The 26,793-nt window shown below is 54.1% G+C and overlaps 1 protein-coding gene across 1 annotated transcript in view; it reads left to right on the forward strand.

The window, feature by feature from the left end:
• cpn1 (carboxypeptidase N, polypeptide 1) overlaps positions 1 to 26,793 on the forward strand; it is a 61,120-nt gene that overhangs the window by 17,871 nt on the left and 16,456 nt on the right. The window contains exons 3-5 of the mRNA XM_059947093.1: positions 4,026 to 4,172; positions 12,551 to 12,733; positions 26,007 to 26,118. Coding sequence (XP_059803076.1) covers positions 4,026 to 4,172; positions 12,551 to 12,733; positions 26,007 to 26,118 — 442 coding nt within the window. The remainder of the gene's footprint in view (positions 1 to 4,025; positions 4,173 to 12,550; positions 12,734 to 26,006; positions 26,119 to 26,793) is intronic.

The following is a 26,793-nucleotide window of genomic DNA, read 5'->3' on the forward strand; positions in this document are numbered from 1 at the left end:
GGAAGTAAAGGGGTCCGAGTTTCTGAGGGAAGGAGGGAGAGATGAAAATGAGAGAGAATGGAAGGGTGGAGCGAGGCAGAGAGGCAGACTTGCAGGTAGAGAGCAATCCAGGCGTGAGGAGAGGGAGGGAGGGACAAAGTCCAAAGGGAGGCAGATGGGATGGGAAGAGTGCAGGGTGGGAAGAAAAGCATGTAAAACGTGCATTTGTCCAGCACCTTTCAAGACCTCATGGCTTTTTGGCCAGTGAAGCAAATCTTTCCAGAGTGGTTTTATGTGGGGGAATGCAGCACCCAGCAAGCTCTTGCAAACAGGGTGCGATTTGGAGCAGGTCACCTGTCTTAGCGATGGTGACTGAGAGAGGAGTGTTGGCCTTGCGACTGTACCTCCAAATGGACAAAAATGGCAGACGAGGCCTTGGTCCAGAACTTCCTCCTGTGAATTTGCACTCCCTCAGTACTTCCTCGGAGGGTCAGCCTTGAACATGGTGCTGTGCAGTGGGGCATAACAACACAGGTGGAGGCCATTTGGGCCATCAGTTTCCTCCTGTCTCTCCTGGGAGGGAGCAATCTCACCAAATCATTTCCTTCTCCTTTTATCCCTGAATCCCTCCCAGTTTTACTGTCTCTCATGCTCATCAATTCCTGCCTTTGATTCATGTTGTGACTTTACCTACACGGGAGGGCAGTTCACAGTATCCGATTAACCCCAGCCAGGGTGTGGGAGGAAGCTCGAGCCCACGGGGACAACTGCTCCTTAATCAGTCGTGAGGATTTCAACACCACTAACAAAACTCCCCCTGGCCCCTGCACTTTCCAGATGGAACTGAAGCCCATCTCCCCTGAATCTCCTCCCCTCCGTCTCTGAGACCTTGTTACTGTGAAGTGTGGAAACCAGAATTGGGTGCAGTGACTCTATCTGCCTCCTCTAGTAGAAGATTTTGCAGAATGATTGACTCCTTTTGTAAAGCCCAGACCCTGTTTGCCCTGGCACACCCATTCCTCCCCTGCCCTCCCACTAAATTGTTCTTCCCTGACCTGGAATGTTTAAGACAGTGGTAGATAAGATCCTTTTTAGTTCAGGGTTGAAACGTTGCAGGGGCAGACGTGAGTCTAGAGTTGAGGTTACATATAGAGAGAGCATGGAAACATCAGATCAGTGAGTCTCAGCCATTCAACAAGGCCCCATTTAACCAAGACTCAAATTTATTTGTCACGTATACAACATAGCATACAGTGAATCTGCAGATGCTGGAAATAAATAAAAACACAAAATGCTGGCAGAACTCAGCAGGCCAGACAGCATCTATGGGAGGAGGTAGTGACGACCATCAAGATGAGGCCACACGCATGTCAATGGAGCAACACCTTATCTCCCGCCTCGGTAGCCTCCTTCCTGCCGGCATGAACATCCAACTCACTGACCTCTGTTGATACCCCTGCCTCCCTCACTTACCCCATCCCTATCTATAATTTTAGTCTGGTTCTCTTTCTCTTTTTCCCCCCTCACTATAATCTCCCTCCAGCCCTACCTTTCTTTCTCTTTTATTTCCCATAATTCTCCACCTTCCCCCTAGCCCATTTCCCTTCAGCCTATCACTTCCCAGCTCTCTACTTTATCCCTCCCCCCACTTCTTATCTCCCCCCTCGACCATCCCATGTTGCTTCACTCCTGATGAAGGGTTTTGGTCGTCACTACCTCCTCCCATAGATGCTGTCTGGCCTGCTGAGTTCTGCCAGCATTTTGTGTTTTTATTTAGTGAAATGTGTCATTTGTGTTAATAACCAACACACCCAAGAGTGAGCTGGCAGCAGCCAGTGCCTACAGAGCTTCCCAGAACAATACAGAACTCAACAACCAGCAAGCAACAATACAGAAATGAGCCCCATTCCTCCCTCCCTCCCCTCCTACCCACCCACGTTGTTGTTTCCTTTTGCGCCTTTTGGCATGTTGGGCTGTGTCCTTTATATTTGTTTTTTTACAAGGCTGAGTTGTTAGCTCGTGGATGGAAAGTGTGCAAGGAGCTGACTGGGTTCGAACCTGAGACCTTCGCCTCGAAGTCCAGCACTGATGCCGGTACGCCGTCAGTTGGCTACCCACCCACGTGCTGTCCTGTAACCCCAGGACAGGCCTCTGGCAGACTCAGGCCTGTAGACACTGGGCTTTGACCTCCCCAGTGGACTCGTAAAGATTCCCAAACTTGGCTCCGGCCCACGGGCCTTGAATTCCAAACGCGCAATTTGTCGTTGGTCCTTGGCATCGATACCAGAACTTGCCAATCGCTCCAGGACAGGCCTCAAGCTCCTGTCTCACCGATACTTGAACCCAGGGTGTCATCGGAACTCGTTCCTCTCGCCTGCACAGATCACCGACTCCAGAACCTGTAGACTGTCCAATTTTTTTTTATTCACCCCGCATTTCCTAAACTCCTCCAGACTCTACCACTCGCTCATACAGAGGTTATTTACAGCTCCGCACACATCTTGGGGATGTGGGAAGAAACCGGAGAAAGCAACGTACAATCCTTTGGAGGAACTTGTTTGTTTCAGCAGTATCTGTGAGCAGAAAGGAACTGTCGACGTTTCCGGTCAAAGCCCTTTGACAGAGCTCAGTGACTGAGGTTACAATTCTTATTATTTGGAGATACAATGCAGAACAGTCTCTTCCAGCCCAACGAGCCACGTCATCCAGCAGCCCGCCTATTTAAACCCCAGCGTAATCACAGGGCAAGGTACGGTTGCCAACCAGCCCACTAACCGGTATATCTTTGGAATGTGGGAGGAAATTGGAGCACCCGGAGGAAACTGTCATGCTGATGGGAAGGATGTACAAACGTCCCACAGACTGTGCCGGAATTGAACTCTGGACTCCGCCTTGCGCTGTAATAGTGTTGTACTAACTGCTACGTTACTGTGGTGTCTCGCCTGAAACACTGACAATCCCAGCCCTCCCACAGAAACCACTGGACCCACAGAGTTCCTCCAGCAGGTGCTTATAAAGCCATAGAGCACTACAGCACAGAAGCAGGCCCTTCAGCCTCTCTAGTTCATGCTTTCCTAGTTCACTTGGTCTCACCTACCTGCAGCCAGATCGTATTCCTTTATACTTCTTTCAGCCACGTGCCTATCCAAACTCCTCTTCAATGTTACAGTTGAGCCAACATCCATCACTTCTGCTTGCTTCCAGCGACTGCAGTCTCTCGTCTCCTGGGTGTCCGGAGGAAATTCACCTGGGGCACAGGAAGAACGTGCGGACGCTACAGAGACAGCACCTCAGACCAGGATCGAACCCAGATCGCCAGATCTGAGAAGCAGCGACTCTACCAGCTGCACCACTCTGCCAGTAGACTGACCGCGATTTTCGATGTAGATCTATTCATCACACGTACTGTGAAATGTGCCCCTTGTGTTGACGGCCAGCCCACCCAAGGATGTGCTGGGGGCAGCCCACAAGTGTCGCCTCACATTGCAGTGTCCGCAACGTTCAGCAGAAAAATGCAGAACGCTACAAAACAGGACATGCCAAGCAACAGCAGTGAAACAAGACCCGTTTCTCCCTCCCGAAAGCACGTACACGGTTCTCTAAGTGTCAAGACAGGCCATCTTCTTTGGCCTGCAGCCTCTGAATAGCTGAGCAGATTCAGAGGACTTGGTGTCCGGCTCCTGATTCTCGATTGCACGGATTCAGCGAGCACTGGCCCATGAGATCTGAGGCAGGTGAGCTTCCAGACCAACACGTAGCCTAGCACTTCATAGTGCCAGCTGTGTGATTCCCACTGCCGTCTGGAGGAAGTTTCCCCTGGAACTGCTTGAGTTTCCTTTTGTTACGCCGGTGCCCTCCCGTAGTCTAAAGACGTATGGGTTAGGGTTAGCAAGTTGTGGGCATGCTACGCTTGAGCTGAAAACACGGCAACACTCGCAATACATCTCAGACCGTCCGCTGGCAGTGCATTTCAGTGTATGTTTTGATGTATGTCCGGCAAATAAAGCTGACCTTTAAATCCTAACAAGAAATCTTCCCTCTCCCAGGGGCCAGTGATGAACTCATTCATGTCCGGACGAGCGAATGCCCGTGGGGTTGACCTCAACCGCAACTTTCCCGACCTGCACCTGACCATGCAGAAGATGGAGGGCAGGAACCACCACATCCCACTTGACAGCAACTGGGAGCAGCAGGTGAGTTGGTTCACTGGGACCTTCCAGCATGACTTTTCCCCCCAGGGCTGCCGGGTCCCCTGGAGGCTTTGGTTTCTCAGGCTGTGATACATGCACCAGAATCCAGTCTATTAGATTAATGGTGTGTGGAACAGATCAGAGTTGGATTGGCAGACGACACGGTAGAGTAATACTGGGTAGAGTAATACTGTTACAGCTCTGGTTCACTTCCACCGCTGTCTGGAAGGAGCTTGTACATTCCATGGGTTTCCTCCGGGTGCTCCAGTTTCTTCCCATGTTCTAAAGAGATTAGAAAAGTTAAAGTCTGTCCCGAGCCTCATGGGCTCATCAGGCCGGTGCTTAGGCCAGTTTCCGTGGCATGAAGCGACTGAGAGTACGAGACTCCCCCCGGATAGGATGCCAGTCTATCGCAAGGTTAACCTCAGCTGGGTGGACTGGAGCAGTGTGTGGTTAAGTGCCTTGCTCAAGGACACAACACGCTGCCTTGGCTGGTGCTCGAACTCACGACCTTCAGATCGCTAGTCCAGCACCTTAACCACTTGGCCATACACCACACTAAAGCAATTAGAGTTGGTTGGTTAATTAGTCACATGGGCAGTGTGGGCTTGTTGGGCCTGTTACTGTGCTGTATTTCAATCTCTAAAGTCATGACCAAATTTAAAATTTACATTTGAAAATAAAAATGTTTGGCCATAAAATCTTGAGGTAGCTTAACAGTGAGTTCAGAGACCTTGCGTACCAGTGACCCAAATAGTTCGCCACTGTGCTCTGAGGGAGGGACATCTGGAGTCTGTCATTAGTGAGATTTATGGAGAAGGGTGGGGTTTAACGGCATAAGTCAGGAGGAACCATTTCCGGTGGCCTTCAAGCTGAGATGGTGAAGAGAAATGTTTTAGTCCAGAAGATACTGCAGGAAACAGATTCCAAACCGATTTTAGGAATTAGATTGGATAAATACCCAGTGTTGGTAAAATGAGGGGAAAAAGCGAGGGGGAGTAGAGCTCATTTGAGTCACCTTAATCTTCCATCAATGTTACCTCTCCCCCAAGCTCCCGTCCTCTCCCTCCTCAGATTCTCAATCCAACCTACCAATGCAACCACAAAGAAGGCAAACCAGTGGTTGTTCTGCAGTAGGAGTTTGAGGAGATTTGGATGTCACCAAAGACTAGCAAATTTCTACAGGCATCTGGTGGACAGCATTCTGACAGGTGGCATCACAGTTCTGGTACGAGCACACATCATCCACAATCACAAGAGGCTGCAGAGCGTTGTAGTCTCGGCCATCTCCACCATTTTCATGAGGTGCCTCCTTAAGAAAGCTGCATCTGTCATTAAAGGCCCTAGCTGTCTGTGACGTGCCCTCTTCTCATTACATCATTAAAGGCCCTAGCTGTCTGTGACAGGCCCTCTTCTCATTACATCATTAAGGCCCTAGCTGTCTGTGACATGCCCTCTTCTCATTACATCATTAAAGGCCCTAGCTGTCTGTGACAGACCCTCTTCTCATTACATCATTAAAGGCCCTAGCTGTCTGTGACAGGCCCTCTTCTCATTACATCATTAAAGGCCCTAGCTGTCTGTGACAGGCCCTCTTCTCATTACATCATTAAAGGCCCTAGCTGTCTGTGACATGCCCTCTTCTCATTACATCATTAAAGGCCCTAGCTGTCTGTGACAGGCCCTCTTCTCATTACATCATTAAAGGCCCTAGCTGTCTGTGACAGGCCCTCTTCTCATTACATCATTAAAGGCCCTAGCTGTCTGTGACAGGCCCTCTTCTCATTACATCATTAAAGGCCCTAGCTGTCTGTGACATGCCCTCTTCTCATTACATCATTAAAGGCCCTAGCTGTCTGTGACAGGCCCTCTTCTCATTACATCATTAAAGGCCCTAGCTGTCTGTGACATGCCCTCTTCTCATTACATCATTAAAGGCCCTAGCTGTCTGTGACAAGCCCTCTTCTCATTACATCATTAAAGGCCCTAGCTGTCTGTGACAGGCCCTCTTCTCATTACATCATTAAAGGCCCTAGCTGTCTGTGACAGGCCCTCTTCTCATTACATCATTAAAGGCCCTAGCTGTCTGTGACGTGCCCTCTTCTCATTACATCGTTAAAGGCCCTAGCTGTCTGTGATATGCCCTCTTCTCATTACTACCATCAGGGAGGAGGTGCAGGAGTCCTGAAGAGGCACACTCCATGTTTTTAGGGACAGCTTCTTCCCCCTCCCATCGGATTTCTGAGTGGTCCATGAGTATCTACCTCATTATTTTCAAGACGTACAAACAAGCTGGATGAACTCAGCAGGTCGGGCAGCATCCGTTGAAATGAGCAGTCAATGTTTCGGGTCGAGACCCTTCGTCAGGACTAAAGAAGAGGGGCAGGGGCCCTATAAAGATGGTGGGAGAGGGTGGAAAACCAATAAGAGGAAAGATCAAGGGGTGGGGGAGGGGATAGGCAGGAGAGGTGAAGAAGGAATCTAAGGGGAAAGCACTATGAGTAGTAGAAGAAGGCAGAGTCATGAGAGAGATGATAGGTGAAGGTGGGATGGGGGAAAGGAGAGGGAGGGAATTACCAGAAGTTGGAGAATTCAATGTTCATACCAAGGGGCTGGAGACGGTATATGAGGTGTTGCTCCTCCAACCTGAGTTTGGCCTCATCATGGCAGTAGAGGAAGCCATGTATGGACATATCCGAATGGGAATGTGAAGGAGAGCTGAAGTGGGTGGCAACCGGGAGATCCTGTCTGTTGTGGCGGATGGAGCGTAGGTGCTCGACGAAGCGGTCCCCCAATCTGCGTCGGGTCTCGCCAATGTAGAGGAGGCCGCACCGGGAGCACCGGATGCAATAGATGACCCCAACAGACTCACAAGTGAAGTGTTGCCTCGACCATTGCTCGCGCCGGATTCTCCGAGCCACGCTAACCGCCATGCAGAGATACCTGCAGACCCTGTCTCTCTGTCTGCCATCACTGCGGGCCTCGCTCTCCACCGTCTGCCGTGGACCTCTCCTACATTCTCCACCGGATTCACGCTTCCAACCGCCATTTCTTCCTCACGTTAAAGAAGGATCACAAGCTCGCCCGCCTGCAGCCCGGACCCCGACCCTTCAGACTTCGACTTCTCAGGCCTTCGGCAGGCCAAAAACCCATCCGCCTGTGACTCTGACCCCGACTGCAACCACGGCCTCCCAGACATGGGCACCAGCCCCCGGCGCGCCATGGACTCACTCACTTCTGACTCGGACCTCAGTTCTGGCGCCCTGCAGGCTACAGGCTCCGACACCCCCAGCTCTAGATCCAGCTCGGACCGAGATCCTGACCCTCTCCAGACCGGGACCGTTATTACAGCCGCTGGGTCCTACCGCTCGTCTCATTCCTCTACTACCCCCTATCCTCCCTGCGACTCCCAACCCTCCCTCCACCCCTCAGCTCCCCTCCATTCCTCTGATCCCTCATCCTCCCCTCAGCCCGCTCTCCCTGAACATCCTAACCCCCCCTCTCCCTCCTGAGACCTCCCACTCTTTACCCTCCTCTGACCCCAGCCCCAACCCTTGCCATGTCTTCACCATCCCCTCTGACCTTCCCCGCTCTGCATTCTGTGCTTAGCAAGGGCCTCACTTTTGTCCCGTTCCATCCACACCTCAGTGAGTTCTGTGCCCAGCATGACGCTGAACTCTTCTTCCGTCACCTACGTCTCCGAGCCTACTTCTTTAACAAGGATTCCTCTCCCCCTATTGATGACCCCTCTCCCGTCTTCAACCCTCCTCCTCTTCCTGGACACCCCCACCGGGCCTTCTACCTACACTCGATCTTTTCATCTCCGACTGTCGCCGAGACATCAACCATCTCAACTTCACCACTCCTCTCTCCTGTTCCAACCTCACTCCCTCTGAACGCACTGCCCTCCACTCCCTCCGCACTAATCCTAACCTCACCATCAAACCTGCAGACAAAGGGGGTGCCTTAGTAGTCTGGTGGACGGACCTCTACCTCACTGAGGCCAAACGGCAGCTCGCTGACACCTCCTCTTACTTACCCCTGGAACAGGACTCCACCAAAAAACATCAAACCATTGTCTCCCGTACCATCACCACCCTTATCAACTCCGGAGATCTTCCATCCTCAGCCAAAAAACTCATAATTTCCACACCCCGCACTGCTCGGTTTTACCTCCCCGAGATCCACAAGCCTGACTGTCCTGGTAGGCCTATAGTTTCGGCCTGCTCCTGCCCTACTGAACTTGTATCTGCCTACCTCGACTCCGTTTTGTCACCCATGGCTCAGTCCCTCCCCACCTACATCCGGGATACATCCCATGCCCTCCACTTTTTCAATAACTTCCAGTTCCCCGGTCCCGACCACTTCATTTTCACCATGGATGTCTAATCCTTATACACTTCCAATCCCCATCAAGAAGGCCTCAAAGCCCTCTGCTACTTTCTGAACAATAGATCTCACCAGTTCCCCACCACCACACTCCTCAGGTTGGCGGAACTGGTGCTCACACTTAATAACTTCTCTTTTGACTCTTCCCACTTTCTTCAGACCAAGGGTGTAGCTATGGGCACTCGCACGGGCCCCAGCTATGCCCGCCTCTTTGTGGGTTATGTGGAACAGTCTATGCTCCAAATCTATACTGGTACTGCTCCCCAACTTTTCCTTCGATACATTGACGACTACATTGGTGCTGCTTCCTGCACCCATGCTGAGCTCGTCAATTACATCGACTTTGCCTTTAATTTTCACCCAGCCCTTAAATTCACTTGGTCCATCTCTCCCCTTTCTCGATCTCTCGGTCTCCATCTCTGGAGACAGACCGTCCACTGACATCTTCTATAAACCCACTGACTCCCATAACTATCTCGACTATACCTCTTCCCACCCTGCCAAATGTAAAAAATTCTATTCCCTATTCCCAGTTCCTCCGTCTCCATCGCATCTGCTCCCAGGATGAGGCTTTCCATTCCAGGACATCTCAAATGTCCTCTTTCTTTAAGAATTGTGGTTTCCCTTCTGCCGTCATCAATGATGCCCTCACCCGCATCTCCTCCATTTCCCGCACTTCGGCCCTCACCCCATCCTCCCGTCACCACAACAGGGACCATGTCTCCCTTGTCCTCACCTATCACCCCACCAGCATATTATTCTCTGCAACTTCCGCCACCTTCAACAGGACCCCACCGTTAAGGACATCTTTCCCTCTCTTCCCCTCTCTGTTTTTTGCAGAGATCGTTCCCTCCGTGACTCCCTGGTCCACACGTCCCTCCCCACAGATCTCCCACCTGGTACTTATTCCTGCAAGCATAAGTGCTACACCTCCTCTCTTACCAACATTCAGGGCCCCAAATGGTCCTTCCAGGTGAGGCAACACTTCACTTCTGAGTCTGTTGGGGTCATCTATTGCATCTGGTGCTCCTGGTGCGGCCTCCTCTACATCGGCGAGACCCGACGCAGATTGGGGGACCGCTTCATCGAGCACCTTCGCTCCGTCCGCCACAACAGACAGGATCTCCCGGTTGCCACTCACTTCAGCTCTGCTTCACATTCCCATTTGGATATGTCCATACACGGCCTCCTCTACTGCCACGATGAGGCCAAACTTCGGGTGGAGGAACAACATCTGATATACCAGCTGGGTTGTCTCCAGCCCCTTGGTATGAACATTGAATTCTCCAACTTCCAGTAATTCCCTCCCTCTCCCTTCCCCCATCCCACTTTCACTCTGTCAACTCTTCCAGCTGCCTATCACCTCTTTCATGACTCTGCCTTCTACTACTACCCACAGTGCTTTCCCCTTACATTCCTTCTTCACCTCTCCTGCCTATCCCCTCCCTCACCCCTTGATCTTTCCTCTGATTGGTTTTCCACCCTCCCCCCACCTTCTTTATAGGGGTCCTGCCCCCTCCTTCTTCAGTCCTGACGAAGGGTCTCGACCTGAAACGTTGACTGCTTCTTTCCACGGATGCTGCCCGACCTGCTGAGTTCATCCAGCTTGTTTGTACATGTTGATTTGACCACAGCGTCTGCAGTGTACTTTGTGTTTACCTCATTATTTTGCTGTCCTTTAGCACCACCTATTTTCTTGTTGTAACTTGTAGTTATGTTTTACATTGCAATGCAAAACATGTTTATTATCACTGATGTAGTTTGTGAATTTTGCTGATTCGTATTCTAGCTCTCACCCAAAACATGTGGGAACAATTTACAAGGGAAACTAACCCACCAATTTGTATATCTTTGAGGTGTGGACGGAAACTGAAGCATGCAGGATGAACTCTTGAGGTCGCAAGGGGAGCATGCAAACTCCACACAGACAGCACAGGAGACCAGGATCAAATGTGGGTCACTGGAGCTTTGAGACTGTAACTATGTCACCTATCGACTCAGGATCTGGTTTATTATCACTGATTTGTATGACGTGAAATTTGTTGTTAAGAATGACCTCATATAGTACTCTTATGGGTGAGAGCTAGAATTCAAATCAGCAAAATTCATGGTGCATGTCAGTGATAATAAACACATTTGTCTCGATCTATTACTAAAAGTGCTCTCTGTTCAGCCAAGGTGGCATGCCGAGGCTGAGAAACATTGTCCAGAATTGCCAGGATTTTCCACAGGGTCCTTTGTTCTACCACAGCCCCCAGTGTGTCCAGTTTGACTCCTATAACAGAGCCAGCCGTTCCAATCAGTGTATTGAGCCTGTTGATGCCATTGCCCCAGTACACCACTACACGGAAGATTGTGCCTATGACATCAGAATAGTAGAACATGTGAAGGAGAGGCCTGCACACTCCATTAGTCAGGGTTTCAATGTTCTTAACTGCAGCCTCTCTCTCCCTGTAACAGCTGTCTTTAACATTAACCTCCTGAGGGAGTTCTCAGCTGGGACATCAAACACTATTTGGCACCAAGCTACCCGTTAGATTTGGAAACTCTGTGTTTGATTCGAGAGTCAGGCTTTGAGAGAAATCAGAATCGGGTTTAATGGCAAGACGCACAAAATGCTGGAGGAACTTGGCAAGCCAGGGAAAAGGGTGAACCGTTGACATTTTGGGCCGGAATTCTTCACCGGTCCTGATGAAGGGTCTCGGCCTGAAACGTTGATCGTTTACTCTTTTCCATCGTTGCTGCCCGGCCTGCTGAGTTCCTCCAGCACTTTGTGTGTGTTGCTCGGAGTTCCAGCGTCTGTAGATTTTCTTGTCTTAATATCACTGCCATACGTTGTGAAATCTGTTGTTTTGTGGCAGTAGTATAATAATAAAAAAACTAAAATAAGAAACAGCTTTATTTAATTTTAAGAAGTGTAAAAAGAGCAAAAAAGGTATTTGAGACAGATAAAACGGACATCACTTGAACACTATATATTCCAGTGGTGTGAAGGTCAAGGGGAAAGAGCAGAACTAAGGGATACTGGGGAGTTTTAAGAGCTGTAGGAAGCAGCGTCCCTCCAAGGGGATCACAACCCTGTCATGGAGGCTTGCATGTCTCAAAGACCCAGAGAGCTATGTTGGCTGGAGTCAGGTCTTCATGCTTTCCCTTTTGGTAGGGTCACCCATGCCAAACAGGTCAAAGGTTAGAGGCCAGATTAAGAGTGGTCCACCGGTCCTCCAGGTTCAGGGCTTCAGCTCAAGGCTAACGGTCCTGACTGATAAAACAAACTTGTTATGGAAACAGCAATGAAGAATCCTTCTGCATCTGGGTGTGACAGTATTCCTGGGTCTCCACCTGGGTCTTGCACGTCTGACAAGGAGTGAAAACCGAGGGGAAACTGCTAACATGATGGAGGAAGCCCTGAACACCTCTAGGGATGGAGGACCTTCATTGCTGCCCTAAATGCCAGCGGTGTAATGGCCAGTAAGAAAGCAGGAGGCAGCGCCACAGACAAATACAGCCCAGAAACAGGCCCTTCGGCCCAACACTTGGGCTCACCCAAGTGAGTTCCCTTGCTCACAATTTGTATGTATTTTTCTAAGTTCCAATATCATCTGAATTTAGATTGTCAATGTATTTTGAAACGGTGAAAGATGTTTGCATCAATGACTAATACAGTCTGAGGGTGTGCTGGGGGCAGCCCACGAGTGTCAGCACACTTCTAGCGCCAACATGGCATGCCCACAACTTACTAACCCTAACCCGTACGTCTTTAGAAAATAGGATGAAAGTGGAGAGGAGTGGAAGCCCATACAGTTCCAGGGAGGATGGTACAAACCCCTTACGGAGAGTGTCGGGAATTAAACCCAGGCTGCTGACACTGCAAAGCACTGCACTCGCCACTACGTTGCAGTCAGAGTAACGAGGGGTCCCCGAGCGTAGTGGAATCCTGGGAGTAGGGGCTGGTCCCACCCTGGTGATTGTGTGATGTTTCTCGTCCTGGGCAGGTGGAGCGGGAGACGTACGCCATCATCCGCTGGGTGCAGAACTATAACTTCATTCTATCCGCCAATCTGCACGGAGGAGCCGTGGTGGCGAACTACCCCTTCGACAAGGCCCAGGAGCAGGCTGGGCGCGGCCTGTACAGGCCCACCATCTCCAGCACACCCGACCATGAGCTCTTCCAGAAGGTAAGGATGTGATTCCCACTACTTGTCTGTGGGTGTTTCGAGGCTCAGTTGAGCAAGTGAGGTCTCTTTGCTGTGATAGTTGTGTGGTGGGTAGATGCAGCCCCTCTGAGTGTAGCAACAGTCCTGGGAGAGTAACACACACAAAATGCTGGATGAACTCAGCGGGTCAGGCTGCCTCTATGGAGAGCGGCGAACAGCTGAGACTTTTCATCCGGACAGGAAAGGAAGCGGGAGGAAGCCCGAGTGAGTGGTGATGAACCTAAACACAGACTCTTCAGACGATTCAACCTCGAGTAAGAATAATGCAAAATGATGGAGAATTTCAGTAAGTCTGGCAGCATCTACGGGGCTGGGTGGGGGCAATAAACGTGCAACGATTTGGATGGAGAGTCTTCATCAGTACTGGAAAGGATGGAGGCAAAAGCCAGCAAAGGATTAAGGGGCGTGCAAGAGCGGAGTTGGTTCCCCTGCTCTTCCCATGATCCCGTGACCTCTCCAGTCAGGTTCCTTATTCTTCAACCATCTAGTCTTCCATGTATCCCCTCCTGGCTCCTTGCTTACCTCCTCCCTCAACAGGTCTCACTTATCACATCCCAACTTGTCCTCCTCTCCCCCTTCCAACCTTCTGATTCTGGCACCTTCTCCCTTCCTCCCCATCCAGGTGGGTCTCGGCTGCTTATTCACTGCCATAGATGCTGCCTGACTTGCAAGTTGTGTGTTACTAATGATTTGTTTTTGTGAGTCGCACGCGTTCCAGTTTCATTATCGGGCTCAGATATATTTGTCATATTTACACCGAAACATAACAGTGGAATGTGTCGTGTGCGTTAATCACCCAGACCCCGCAAGGCCAGACCACCCAGTCCCCCCAGGCCCCGCAAGGCCAGTTCCCCCAGACCAGCCCACCCAGTCCCCCCAGGCCCCGCAAGGCCAGACCACCCAGACCCCGCAAGGCCAGTCCCCCCAGTCCCCGCAAGGCCAGTCCCCCCAGTCCCCGCAAGGCCAGTCCCCCCAGTCCCCGCAAGGCCAGTCCCCCCAGTCCCCGCAAGGCCAGTCCCGCCAGGACCCGCAAGGACAGCCCCACCAGACCCCGCAAGGCCAGTCCCCCCAGTCCCCGCAAGGCCAGTCCCCCCAGTCCCCGCAAGGCCAGTCCCCCCAGTCCCCGCAAGGCCAGTCCCCCCAGTCCCCGCAAGGCCAGTCCCCCCAGTCCCCGCAAGGCCAGTCCCCCCAGTCCCCGCAAGGCCAGTCCCCCCAGTCCCCGCAAGGCCAGCCCCGCCAGGACCCGCAAGGCCAGCCCCGCCAGGACCCGCAAGGCCAGCCCCGCCAGGACCCGCAAGGCCAGCCCCGCCAGGACCCGCAAGGCCAGCCCCGCCAGGACCCGCAAGGCCAGCCCCGCCAGGACCCGCAAGGCCAGCCCCGCCAGGACCCGCAAGGCCAGCCCCGCCAGGACCCGCAAGGCCAGCCCCGCCAGGACCCGCAAGGCCAGCCCCGCCAGGACCCGCAAGGCCAGCCCCGCCAGGACCCGCAAGGCCAGCCCCGCCAGGACCCGCAAGGCCAGCCCCGCCAGGACCCGCAAGGCCAGCCCCGCCAGGACCCGCAAGGCCAGCCCCGCCAGGACCCGCAAGGCCAGCCCCGCCAGGACCCGCAAGGCCAGCCCCGCCAGGACCCGCAAGGCCAGCCCCGCCAGGACCCGCAAGGCCAGCCCCGCCAGGACCCGCAAGGCCAGCCCCGCCAGGACCCGCAAGGCCAGCCCCGCCAGGACCCGCAAGGCCAGCCCCGCCAGGACCCGCAAGGCCAGCCCCGCCAGGACCCGCAAGGCCAGCCCCGCCAGGACCCGCAAGGCCAGCCCCGCCAGGACCCGCAAGGCCAGCCCCGCCAGGACCCGCAAGGCCAGCCCCGCCAGGACCCGCAAGGCCAGCCCCGCCAGGACCCGCAAGGCCAGCCCCGCCAGGACCCGCAAGGCCAGCCCCGCCAGGACCCGCAAGGCCAGCCCCGCCAGGACCCGCAAGGCCAGCCCCGCCAGGACCCGCAAGGCCAGCCCCGCCAGGACCCGCAAGGCCAGCCCCGCCAGGACCCGCAAGGCCAGCCCCGCCAGGACCCGCAAGGCCAGCCCCGCCAGGACCCGCAAGGCCAGCCCCGCCAGGACCCGCAAGGCCAGCCCCGCCAGGACCCGCAAGGCCAGCCCCGCCAGGACCCGCAAGGCCAGTTCCCCCAGACCAGCCCACCCAGTCCCCCCAGACCAGCCCACCCAGTCCCCCCAGGCCCCGCAAGACCAGTTCCCCCAGACCAGCCCACCCAAGGCCAGTCCGCCCAGGCCCCGCAAGGCCAGTCCCCCCAGGCCCCGCAAGGCCAGTCCCCCCAGTCCCCTCAAGGCCAGTCCCCCCAGTCCCCGCAAGGCCAGTCCCCCCAGTCCCCGCAAGGCCAGTCCCCCCAGTCCCCGCAAGGCCAGTCCCCCCAGTCCCCGCAAGGCCAGTCCCCCCAGTCCCCGCAAGGCCAGTCCCCCCAGTCCCCGCAAGGCCAGTCCCCCCAGTCCCCGCAAGGCCAGTCCCCCCAGTCCCCGCAAGGCCAGTCCCCCCAGTCCCCGCAAGGCCAGTCCCCCCAGTCCCCGCAAGGCCAGCCCCGCCAGGACCCGCAAGGCCAGTTCCCCCAGACCAGCCCACCCAGTCCCCCCAGACCAGCCCACCCAGTCCCCCCAGGCCCCGCAAGACCAGTTCCCCCAGACCAGCCCACCCAAGGCCAGTCCGCCCAGGCCCCGCAAGGCCAGTCCCCCCAGGCCCCGCAAGGCCAGTCCCCCCAGTCCCCTCAAGGCCAGTCCCCCCAGTCCCCGCAAGGCCAGTCCCCCCAGTCCCCGCAAGGCCAGTCCCCCCAGTCCCCGCAAGGCCAGTCCCCCCAGTCCCCGCAAGGCCAGTCCCCCCAGTCCCCGCAAGGCCAGTCCCCCCAGTCCCCGCAAGGCCAGTCCCCCCAGTCCCCGCAAGGCCAGTCCCCCCAGTCCCCGCAAGGCCAGTCCCCCCAGTCCCCGCAAGGCCAGTCCCCCCAGTCCCCGCAAGGCCAGTCCCCCCAGTCCCCGCAAGGCCAGCCCCGCCAGGACCCGCAAGGCCAGTTCCCCCAGACCAGCCCACCCAGTCCCCCCAGGCCCCGCAAGACCAGTTCCCCCAGACCAGCCCACCCAAGGCCAGTCCCCCCAGGCCCCGCAAGGCCAGTCCCCCCAGACCAGCCCACCCAAGGCCAGTCCCCCCAGGCCCCGCAAGGCCAGTCCCCCCCAGACCAGCCCGCCCAGTCCCCGCAAGGCCAGTCCCCCCAGTCCCCTCAAGGCCAGTCCCCCCAGTCCCCGCAAGGCCAGTCCCCCCAGTCCCCGCAAGGCCAGTCCCCCCAGTCCCCGCAAGGCCAGTCCCCCCAGTCCCCGCAAGGCCAGTCCCCCCAGTCCCCGCAAGGCCAGTCCCCCCAGTCCCCGCAAGGCCAGTCCCCCCAGTCCCCGCAAGGCCAGTCCCCCCAGTCCCCGCAAGGCCAGTCCCCCCAGTCCCCGCAAGGCCAGTCCCCCCAGTCCCCGCAAGGCCAGTCCCCCCAGTCCCCGCAAGGCCAGTCCCCCCAGTCCCCGCAAGGCCAGTCCCCCCAGTCCCCGCAAGGCCAGTCCCCCCAGTCCCCGCAAGGCCAGTCCCCCCAGTCCCCGCAAGGCCAGTCCCCCCAGTCCCCGCAAGGCCAGTCCCCCCAGTCCCCGCAAGGCCAGTCCCCCCAGTCCCCGCAAGGCCAGTCCCCCCAGTCCCCGCAAGGCCAGTCCCCCCAGTCCCCGCAAGGCCAGTCCCCCCAGTCCCCGCAAGGCCAGTCCCCCCAGTCCCCGCAAGGCCAGTCCCCCCAGTCCCCGCAAGGCCAGTCCCCCCAGTCCCCGCAAGGCCAGTCCCCCCAGTCCCCGCAAGGCCAGTCCCCCCAGTCCCCGCAAGGCCAGTCCCCCCAGTCCCCGCAAGGCCAGTCCCCCCAGTCCCCGCAAGGCCAGTCCCCCCAGTCCCCGCAAGGCCAGTCCCCCCAGTCCCCGCAAGGCCAGTCCCCCCAGTCCCCGCAAGGCCAGTCCCCCCAGTCCCCGCAAGGCCAGTCCCCCCAGTCCCCGCAAGGCCAGTCCCCCCAGTCCCCGCAAGGCCAGTCCCCCCAGTCCCCGCAAGGCCAGTCCCCCCAGTCCCCGCAAGGCCAGTCCCCCCAGTCCCCGCAAGGCCAGTCCCCCCAGTCCCCGCAAGGCCAGTCCCCCCAGTCCCCGCAAGGCCAGTCCCCCCAGTCCCCGCAAGGCCAGTCCCCCCAGTCCCCGCAAGGCCAGTCCCCCCAGTCCCCGCAAGGCCAGTCCCCCCAGTCCCCGCAAGGCCAGTCCCCCCAGTCCCCGCAAGGCCAGTCCCCCCAGTCCCCGCAAGGCCAGTCCCCCCAGTCCCCGCAAGGCCAGTCCCCCCAGTCCCCGCAAGGCCAGTCCCCCCAGTCCCCGCAAGGCCAGTCCCCCCAGTCCCCGCAAGGCCAGTCCCCCCAGTCCCCGCAAGGCCAGTCCCCCCAGTCCCCGCAAGGCCAGTCCCCCCAGTCCCCGCAAGGCCAGTCCCCCCAGTCCCCGCAAGGCCAGTCCCCCCAGTCCCCGCAAGGCCAGTCCCCCCAGTCCCCGCAAGGCCAGTCCCCCCAGTCCCCGCAAGGCCAGTCCCCCCAGTCCCCGCAAGGCCAGTCCCCCCAGTCCCCGCAAGGCCAGTCCCCCCAGTCCCCGCAAGGCCAGTCCCCCCAGTCCCCGCAAGGCCAGTCCCCCCTGTCCCCGCAAGGCCAGTCCCCCCAGTCCCGGCAAGGCCAGTCCCCCCAGTCCCGGCAAGGCCAGTCCCCCCAGTCCCGGCAAGGCCAGTCCCCCCAGTCCCGGCAAGGCCAGTCCCCCCAGTCCCCGCAAGGCCAGTCCCCCCAGTCCCCGCAAGGCCAGTCCCCCCAGTCCCCGCAAGGCCAGTCCCCCCAGTCCCCGCAAGGCCAGTCCCCCCAGTCCCCGCAAGGCCAGTCCCCCCAGTCCCCGCAAGGCCAGCCCCGCCAGGACCCGCAAGGCCAGTCCCCCCAGTCCCCGCAAGGCCAGTCCCCCCAGTCCCCGCAAGGCCAGTCCCCCCAGTCCCCGCAAGGCCAGTCCCCCCAGTCCCCGCAAGGCCAGCCCCGCCAGGACCCGCTAGGCCAGTTCCCCCAGACCAGCCCACCCAGTCCCCCCAGGCCCCGCAAGGCCAGTTCCCCCAGGCCAGCCCCCCCAGACCCCGCAAGACCAGCCCCCCCCAAGACCAGCCCCCCCCAGACCCCGCAAGGCCAGTCCCTCCAGGGCTAGCCCACCCAGACCCCGCAAGGCCAGTCCTCCCAGGGCTAGCCCACCCAGACACCCCAGGCCAGCCCCCCCCCAGACCCCGCAAGGCCAGCTCCCCCAGGCCAGCCCCCACAGACCCCCGCAAAGCCTGCTCCCCCCAGACCCCGCAAGGCCAGCCCCCCCAGACCCCGCAAGGCCAGCCCCCACAGACCCCCGCAAAGCCTGCTCCCCCCAGACCCCGCAAGGCCAGCCCACCCAGTCCCCGCAAGGCCAGCTCCCCCCAGGCCAGCCCACCCAGTCCCCCCAGGCCAGCCCCCCCAGACCCCGCAAGGCCTGCTCCCCCCCAGGGCCAGCCCCCCCAGACCCCGCAAGGCCAGCCCCCCCAGACCCCACAAGGCCTGCTCCCCCCCAGGCCAGTCCACCCAGACCCTGCAAGGTCAGTCCCCCCAGGCCCCGCAAGGCCAGCTCCCCCCAGGCCAGCCCCCCCCCAGACCCCACAAGGCCAGTCCCACCCAGACCCCCGCAAGTCCAGCCCCCCCCAGACCCCAACAAGGCCAGCTCCCCCCAGGGCCAGTCCACCCAGACCCCGCAAGGCCAGTCCCCCCAGGCCAGCCCCCCCAGACCCCGCAAGGCCAGTCCCCCCAGGGCCAGCCCACCCAGTCCCCCCAGGGCCAGTCCCCCCCAGACCCCGCAAGGCCAGTTCGGGCTGTCTCTGGGCATCCAGCCCTTGGCCTGGGGACTCTGAGGCTTGCAGACTACTGGCCAGACCATCAGTCGGAGTGAACCTCCCTCACCCTCCCAGCAGCATTCTCCATCAGAAATGGTGCCTGAGATATTCAGGGTCTGTCCGAGTGATCAGAACAGACACTGGTTTAAATGTCTTCTCACTTGGGCTTGACGAAGTATCATGAGGAATGGTGTTAAAGCTGTATATCATGGACACAGGCACTTAAAACCAACTCACCCGTGCTGACCAAGGTGTCCAACCAGGCTGGTCTCAATTGGCCCATATCCCACTGAAGGTTAAGTCTAAGCCTTTTCCTATCCACGTGCCTGTTCAAATGTTTTTTTTTATTTTACGAACTCTGGCAGCTGGTGTCGTGGTTTCTCATGCCCCACAAACGACCAGGAGACACAGAAGATTCTTCAAGAAGTGTTAAACTTTAATTTGCAAATCAAAGCTGAGACAGTCATTGAGCTAGTCACTGATTACCCACCGATCCATGTACATAGCATTTTTTATCGCAATCTCCTGGTTTAGTTGCATTAGCATATCCAATCGGTCTACAAGTTGCGTATCACAAGTACATCCGCCACTATTGTTTCTACCCATTGACTTAATCATGTTCTAATCTACATCTCTTAGCTACCTCTCATTAACACACCATTGTCTTCTACGTTCTTAAGATTTCATTCTCCTACTAAATTGGATACATGCACAGCAAATAGCAAGCTCAAAGCTGACTGCATAGTTTTGGTTACACAGCAAACAATGCAACTTTTATACTCCAATACTGGCCAACATCCTCGGTGCGTGTGTGGAGGGAGAAGTTTGCCCCTTGTGTTCCCTTTAAATCTTTCACGTCCCCTCAGTTAGTCTTCTGTGAATCCCCTCCCAGCTTCTTGCCTAGTCCCCTCTTTGCCCTCTAGTTTTGGACTCCCCTACCCTGTATCCTGGGGGGGGGGGGAGAAACTGTGCTTATCCACCATATTACCTGTCCTCCTCCCTCCCCCCCCCCGCCCAATGATCTTATAAGCCTCTATAAGGTGACCCTCAACCTCCTTTTGTCAAGAGCAAATAGTTCCAGCCCATCTATTCAAGCTTAATGGCATCCACCAGCATTGCAATGCGGACCGATGTTGTGCACGGTACTCCAAATACAATGTCATCTTGTCCAGCTCTAGGGTTACTCCCCAAGCTCCTGTACTCGGTGCCATGACCAGTGAAGTCAGGCATTTCAAACCCCTTCATCACAAGCACAGTCTGCAGATGCTGGAGATCCAGAGCAACACGCACAGAGTGCTGGAGAAACTCGGCGGGTCAGGCAGCATCTATGGGGGGGGGGGGGGAAATAAATGGCCGGCTTTTCCAGCTGAAACCCCTCTTCGGGACCGAGAAGGAAAGGGGGAAGATGCCAAAATAAAAGTGTGGGACGAGGGGAAATTTGTTTACCGGAAGGAGAAATCTATGTTCGTGCCATCAGTTTGGGAGGGAACACGGATGAGGTGCTGCTCCTGCACTCTGAGGCTCAAGAGTAGGCAGTGGATCAACTCACAGGAACGGGAATCTGAATCAAAGTGTTTGGCCACCAGAAAGCCCCAGAAGGAGCCACCTTCATCACCCTGTCAACTCATGTCACCACAAGGTCCTGAACAGGTGGGCTTACAAATTGGTATTTGAGGGTTTTGGAAGAGGACTGGAAATGAGCAGCAGTGATATCTCATTGAGGGGTTTGGAAGGGGTATCTGAGCGGGATATCAAGCAACTATTGGGAGTAAGGTGGTTTCTGATTGATTCAGTACGGTTTAAGATGGCGTGACCAAGCATGTGTGACAGCTCTCTGGTAGTCCAAAAGGCCAGTACTTCGATTAGAAGCATTGCTAATAGCACCTTTCCTGAGGTAAATTATGGTAAGTTATCACCACAAACAATGAAGACGTGAGTGAAGGCGAAGTGAGTTTGAGGGATGAATGTTGCTGGTGCATTGCAGAATCGACGCAGGTGGAGTGAGCACTTTAGAGAGGAGAGGTCCAGGCAGGGGAGTTCCAGTACCCGTACAGCTAGCCCGGCCGCGAGGCTGGATCGCTCTGTCCACCGAGCTGATTTGGAGAAATGGAGAGCGGCCTTGGGCTGGGCAGCAAAGTCTGAATCGCTGGCAGCATGTTTTAGGCCTGTAGCCTTTTGCTGTAGCAGTGCCTGGGTCCTAGTGTGAGGTACGATGCGCTGCTTGGACAATTTAAACAATACACTGTGCAACCAGGGTGTCGGGATCAGAGGTGAGGGCCGATTTTGCTCACTTCCATGCGATGGTCAGTCCTCTCTCCATGGCGCTGAGGTTATGAAGACTGCCCCAGCTGCCATGCTCCTGATATGATGGCTCGGGCCTGTGCGGAGTTGGTATCTAAGGACTCCATTTGGTTTGGAATGTTGTTGCTCATTTCTATCGTTTGCGTGATCTGTGGGGGGTTTTCCCCTTTTCTCTGCACGTTGGGTGTTGGTCTTCATTTTTTTTAATCGGGTTCATTCGGGCTTCTTGCTTTCTGGCTGCCTGTAAGCAAACAAATCTCAAGGTTGTGTAATTTGATAATAAATGCATTTGACCTGAATATTTGGGCACATGGTTGGCAAAGGGAGTGATTTGTGTTCATTACATGGTTGGTTTCCACTAGAGGGAGCAGCTGTGGGCAGAACCTGGGTTCCTCTTTCAACTGGTGAAAAGCATGATTACACCCTGGACCAGACCCTGCCTCATCTCTTGGTTTAAGCTGACAATGGTGAATACAACTAAATACTTTTCCTGGTTACAATTTCTGGGGAAACGATCACCGCAGACATTGGAAAGACGGGGTCTGTCCACCAAAACAGAGAGGCAGGTTATCAAAACTACAATTCCCGACTCCTAGAGTGAGGAACGACCAAATTTTGGGGCAATTTTAAATGCCAGGCCAGATTGAAAAGGCAAGTTGTCAGGAGCAGAGGGACGGGCCATTTCTGGTCACAGCTCCGCAAGGTTTTACTTGTCTCTGCTCACCTGATGCTGTGATGCCTGGCTTTGACTGCAGACTTGCTTTTGTTCAGAACGTTATTTCCTTATTTTGTTTGTACAGTCTTTTTTTCCCCCTACACACCGGGTGTTTCACTGCCTTTTTAATGAGCTCTTTTGTGTTTCTTTGTTTTGTGGTTCCCTGTAAAGAGACAAACTTCGAGGCTGTATAACAGATACATACAGTCGGCCCTCCGTATCTGCGGATTCTGCATGCGCAAATTCAACCAACCGCGAATCACAAAAACCCGGAAGTGCTCTTCCAGCACTTGTTGTTCGAGCACGTACAGACTTTTTTTCTTGTCATTATTCCCTAAACAATACAATATAACAACATTTTACATAGCACTTACTTTGTATTAGGTATTATAAGTAATCTAGAGATGATTTAAAGTATTCAGGAGGATGTGCGTGGGTTATTGTGCATCGGGATTGGAAAAAAAGAAGTTCTCTTACTAAGTTGGAACAGGTACATCCGGTATTATTTAGCGTCAGTTAGTGAAACATTTGTCTTAGTATATAGTATATTTTACCTTTCTATGCATATAAAACACTTAAGAACGTATGTTTCAGCGCCGGGCTCGGAAACAGAAGTTCTCGGGACTTGGGACAGATCGCTATCGAGTGCGCTTTCCACCGCGCCGGGTTGATGTGGAGGATCAAAAACCCAAAACCCCAACAATTAAACCACTGCATTACGCTACGTAGTAATAATTGTAGCTTTCATCAGGGCAGAGCCTTTCTCACTTTATCCTTTAAAATTGTTCCGATCGGTGACCGACGTAGCCTATCGCTTTTCCAATGACCGATGGCATTTCACCTCTTTCCGATCGCTTTATTATTTCCACATTATTTTCAATCATGATCGCGATCATTTTCGTGAACAGAAACACCGCGCATTCAGAGCTCTGGCGCCGGGTTCTAATCTCCACCGCAGTGAGCCAGGTTAAATAAGGTCTGGGGTTCCGCTGGGTCCTAAGGTCCACCAGATTGAGACAGGTTGAACAAGGGACTTGAGCATCTGCGAATTTTGGTATCCGCAAGGGGTCCCAGAACCAATCCCTTAGAGATAAGGAGGGCCGACTGTACTTTGATAATGTATTTTGAACTTTGAATCTGTTCACTGGGGAAAGCACAGGGACCCTGTGATCCAGGTCAGGCAGCATCCACAGAGGGGAAATAACAGACATTATTTTGAGCTGACTCTCTACTTCATCCCGTTTAATCCTATTGGATGGTCTTCACCGAAAACATTGATTGTTTATTCCCCTTGATAGAGCTGCCTGACCTGCTGAGCTCCTCCAGCATTGTATGTTGCTCTGGGATGGAATGAGCTATTTTTGCCAAGTCTGGTTCTCATTACAGCAGATCAGTGGTTAAGAGAACTTTATAAATGCCTCCCCTTTTCTGTAGAGGGAACTTTACTCTGTATTTAATCTGTGCTGGGAGTGTGTGATGGGACAGTGTAGAGGGAGCTTCACTCCGTATCTAACCCGTGCTGTCCCTGTCCTGGGAGTGTGTGATGGGACGGTGTAGAGGGAGCTTCACTCCGTATCTAACCCGTGCTGTCCCTGTCCTGGGAGTGTGTGATGGGACGGTGTAGAGGGAGCTTCACTCCGTATCTAACCCGTGCTGTCCCTGTCCTGGGAGTGTGTGATGGGACAGTGTAGAGGGAGCTTCACTCTGTATCTAACCCTTGCTGTCCCTCTCCTGGGAGTGTGTGATGGGACAGTGTAGAGGGAGCTTCACTCTGTATCTAACCCGTGCTGTCCCTGTCCTGGGAATGTGTGATGGGACAGTGTAGAGGGAGCTTCACTCTGTATCTAACCCTTGCTGTCCCTGTCCTGGGAGTGTGTGATGGGACAGTGTAGAGGGAGCTTCACTCTGTATCTAACCCGTGCTGTCCCTGTCCTGGGAGTGTGTGATGGGACAGTGTAGAGGGAGCTTCACTCTGTATCTAACCCGTGCTGTCCCTGTCCTGGGAGTGTGTGATGGGACAGTGTAGAGGGAGCTTCACTCTGTATCTAACCCGTGCTGTCCCTGTCCTGGGAGTGTGTGATGGGACAGTGTAGAGGGAGCTTCACTCTGTATCTAACCCGTGCTGTCCCTGTCCTGGGAGTGTGTGATGGAACAGTGTAGTGCAGGGGTCGGCAACCTTTACAACTGAAAGAGCCATTTGGACCCATTTCCCACAGAAAAGAAAACACTCGGAGCCACAAAACCCGTTTGACATTTAAAATGAAATAACACCATACAACTTTTTTTTGCCTTTATGCTATGTATAAACAAACTATAATGTGTTGCATTTATGAAATCGATGAACTCCTGCAGAGAAAACGAAATTACATTTCTGCATGCAACAAAAACATTTTGAACTCTGAAAAAAAGACGTTGGGTTGAAGGTTACTTTTAAGTAAAATACTCAATGTCTATTTGAGTCCTTTTTGTATTTATGAAAAATGTCGAACTTAAATTTTCCGCCAGCAGCAAACCAAAAATAACGTCAGCTAGCTGTCAACCTGAAAAATAAAAGGACTATTTCACTGAACAATGAAAAAATATGAATATACTTAAAATAATAGGCAATTAAAATATTTATCATACTTGGTTAATGGGATTTCTGCTCCTGGACCTCAGCGCACAGCGTCTGCACATTAGGGCTGTATGATGTCACCTTCATCTTTACACAGGATCGCAAGCTGTCATCTGTGAGGCGTGCGCGATGTTTGTTTTTAATAAAGTTCATGTTGGAGAACACCTGCTCACATACATATGTGGATCCAAAGATCGACAGGACTCCAAGCGCATACTTTTTAATGTTTACATAAATGTCAGGGATAGCATTCCATGTTTCAAACACAAGTTTGTCCAGTTTGGGGAGGTTTCCAATATCACTCTATTTGTGATTCTGAGCAAGAACGGCCTTCTGACGGGCAATATCTTCAAGGTCTGCTGTCAAGCGTCTAAACTTGGACACCCATATGTCTTTGTCGGCTATGTCGGCCAGTTCCATCTCAAGATCAGGTTGACTCACACCTGCCAATGCAGTCGTATTCAGTAGGGAAGGATCGATGCTTAGGGGAGTGACCGGGAAGGATAATGTGTTTTTTTTCCTCTCTGAACTCACAGAAGCGTTTCCCAAACGATGTTTGCATTGCGATGATTACAGAATGTAAATACTCTGAATTTATCATATCGTGACCTTGTTTGAACTCTCTCAAATTGGGGAAGTGAGACAATGTGCCTTTCTGTAAATCTCTGGCAAGCACTGTCAACTTGCGCTCGAATGCCAAAACATCCTCCAACATGTGTAGGGCTGTACGTCCTTTCCCCGAAGAGCTGTGTTCAGCGTGTTCAGGTGCACTGTCATGTCTACCACGAAGTGTAGCTTTTCCAGCCACTTTGGCTGTTCCAGCTCAGGAAAGGTGAGCCCTTTGCTGCCCAGGAAAGTTTTTACTTCTTCCAGACACTTGACAAAGCGTTTCAGCACCTCCCCTCTGGACAGCCAGCGATAAAAACACGTTGAAGCAGTGTGCTACACACAGTCAGTAAACTGCAGTCAAAGATAACTTTATTCGAACTAAACAGCCTTGCTTTTAAGCCTCCCTCAACCCTCCACCCATGGGCGCGAATGCTCCAAAAGACACATACTCACAAACCCCCGTAGGCTATTTCCCTTAGCCTGAACTCTGGCTAATTGTGAGCCGGTTCGGATGTGCCAGGAAATGGGTCGCCACAACGTTTTATTTAGATTGTACAAGATCACCATAATCTTCAAATTTAGAATTACATTTCAAAAACTAACAAACTAACATAAAATACATTTTAATTAAATACTCACCATTCATTTTCCAAAGCCACAAGGAGCCGCAGCACAGAGATGAAAGAGCCGCGGGTTACCGACCCCCAGTGTAGAGGGAGCTTCACTCTGTATCTAACCCGTGCTGTCCCTGTCCTGGGAGTGTGTGATGGGCCAGTGGAGAGGGAGCTTCACTCTGTATCTAACCCGTGCTGTCCCTGTCCTGGGAGTGTGTGATGGGACAGTGTAGAGGGAGCTTCACTCTGTATTTAAACCCTGCTGGTCCTGACATATGAGTGTCTGACTGCAGATTTGGTGGTAATTGCTAAGAATTGTTTTGTAATTGTTGAGAATTAGTTTTGTGAACGTTAGAGACAAGGTGTTTTTAACTCTGGAAAATTATCTGTCTTTGTCTTTCCTCTCTTCCAGCTTGCCCGCATCTACTCCTTTGCCCATGGGTGGATGCACAGTGGCCACAACTGTGGAGATTACTTTCCCGACGGGATTACCAACGGAGCCAGCTGGTACTCGCTTGCGAGAGGTGAGACCCTCTGTTCCGTGATGCTGTGTCTGTGGCCTATTAATGTCGGGGCGGGGAGATTCCATACGGTGTGTACTGAGTCTGTTCTGGCTCTCAGAATAACCCCACTTCCCCCCACTGATTTTCCTGTAACTACAAAGCTGAGTTCAGGGTTGAGCTAAATTAAAGTGTGGGACTGTGATCTCAGGATTGCTACCCGTGCTGTGTGCTCGTGAGGCCAGAAGGAGGAAGATTATACAGTTTAACACATGGTTAAGCAGTTGGTGTAGGAGAGAGGGTGTCAGATTTTTTTTCATCTTTGGCCTCTCTTCCAGGGAAGGTGGGATCTGTACAGACGAGCAACACACATACACAATGCTAGAGGAACTCAGGCCGGGCAGCATCTGTGGAAAAGAGTAAACAGGATTCCTGCTGAAGGGTCTCGGCCTGAAATGTTGACTGTTTACTCCTTTCCATAGATGCTGCCCGGCCTGCTGAGCTGTGTGTGTGTGAGCATCTGCTGATTTTTCAAGTCAAGTCAAGTCACTTTTATTGTCATTTCGGCCATAACTGCTGGTATAGTGCATAATAAAAATGAGACAACGTTTTTCAGGACCATGGTGTTACATGACACAGTAGAAAAAACTAGACTGAACTACATAATTTTAAATAAAAACAACACAGAGAAAGCTACAC

This window comes from Hypanus sabinus, chromosome 22 (genome assembly GCF_030144855.1).
Source record: "Hypanus sabinus isolate sHypSab1 chromosome 22, sHypSab1.hap1, whole genome shotgun sequence".
In the NCBI taxonomy this organism is placed as follows: domain Eukaryota; kingdom Metazoa; phylum Chordata; class Chondrichthyes; order Myliobatiformes; family Dasyatidae; genus Hypanus; species Hypanus sabinus.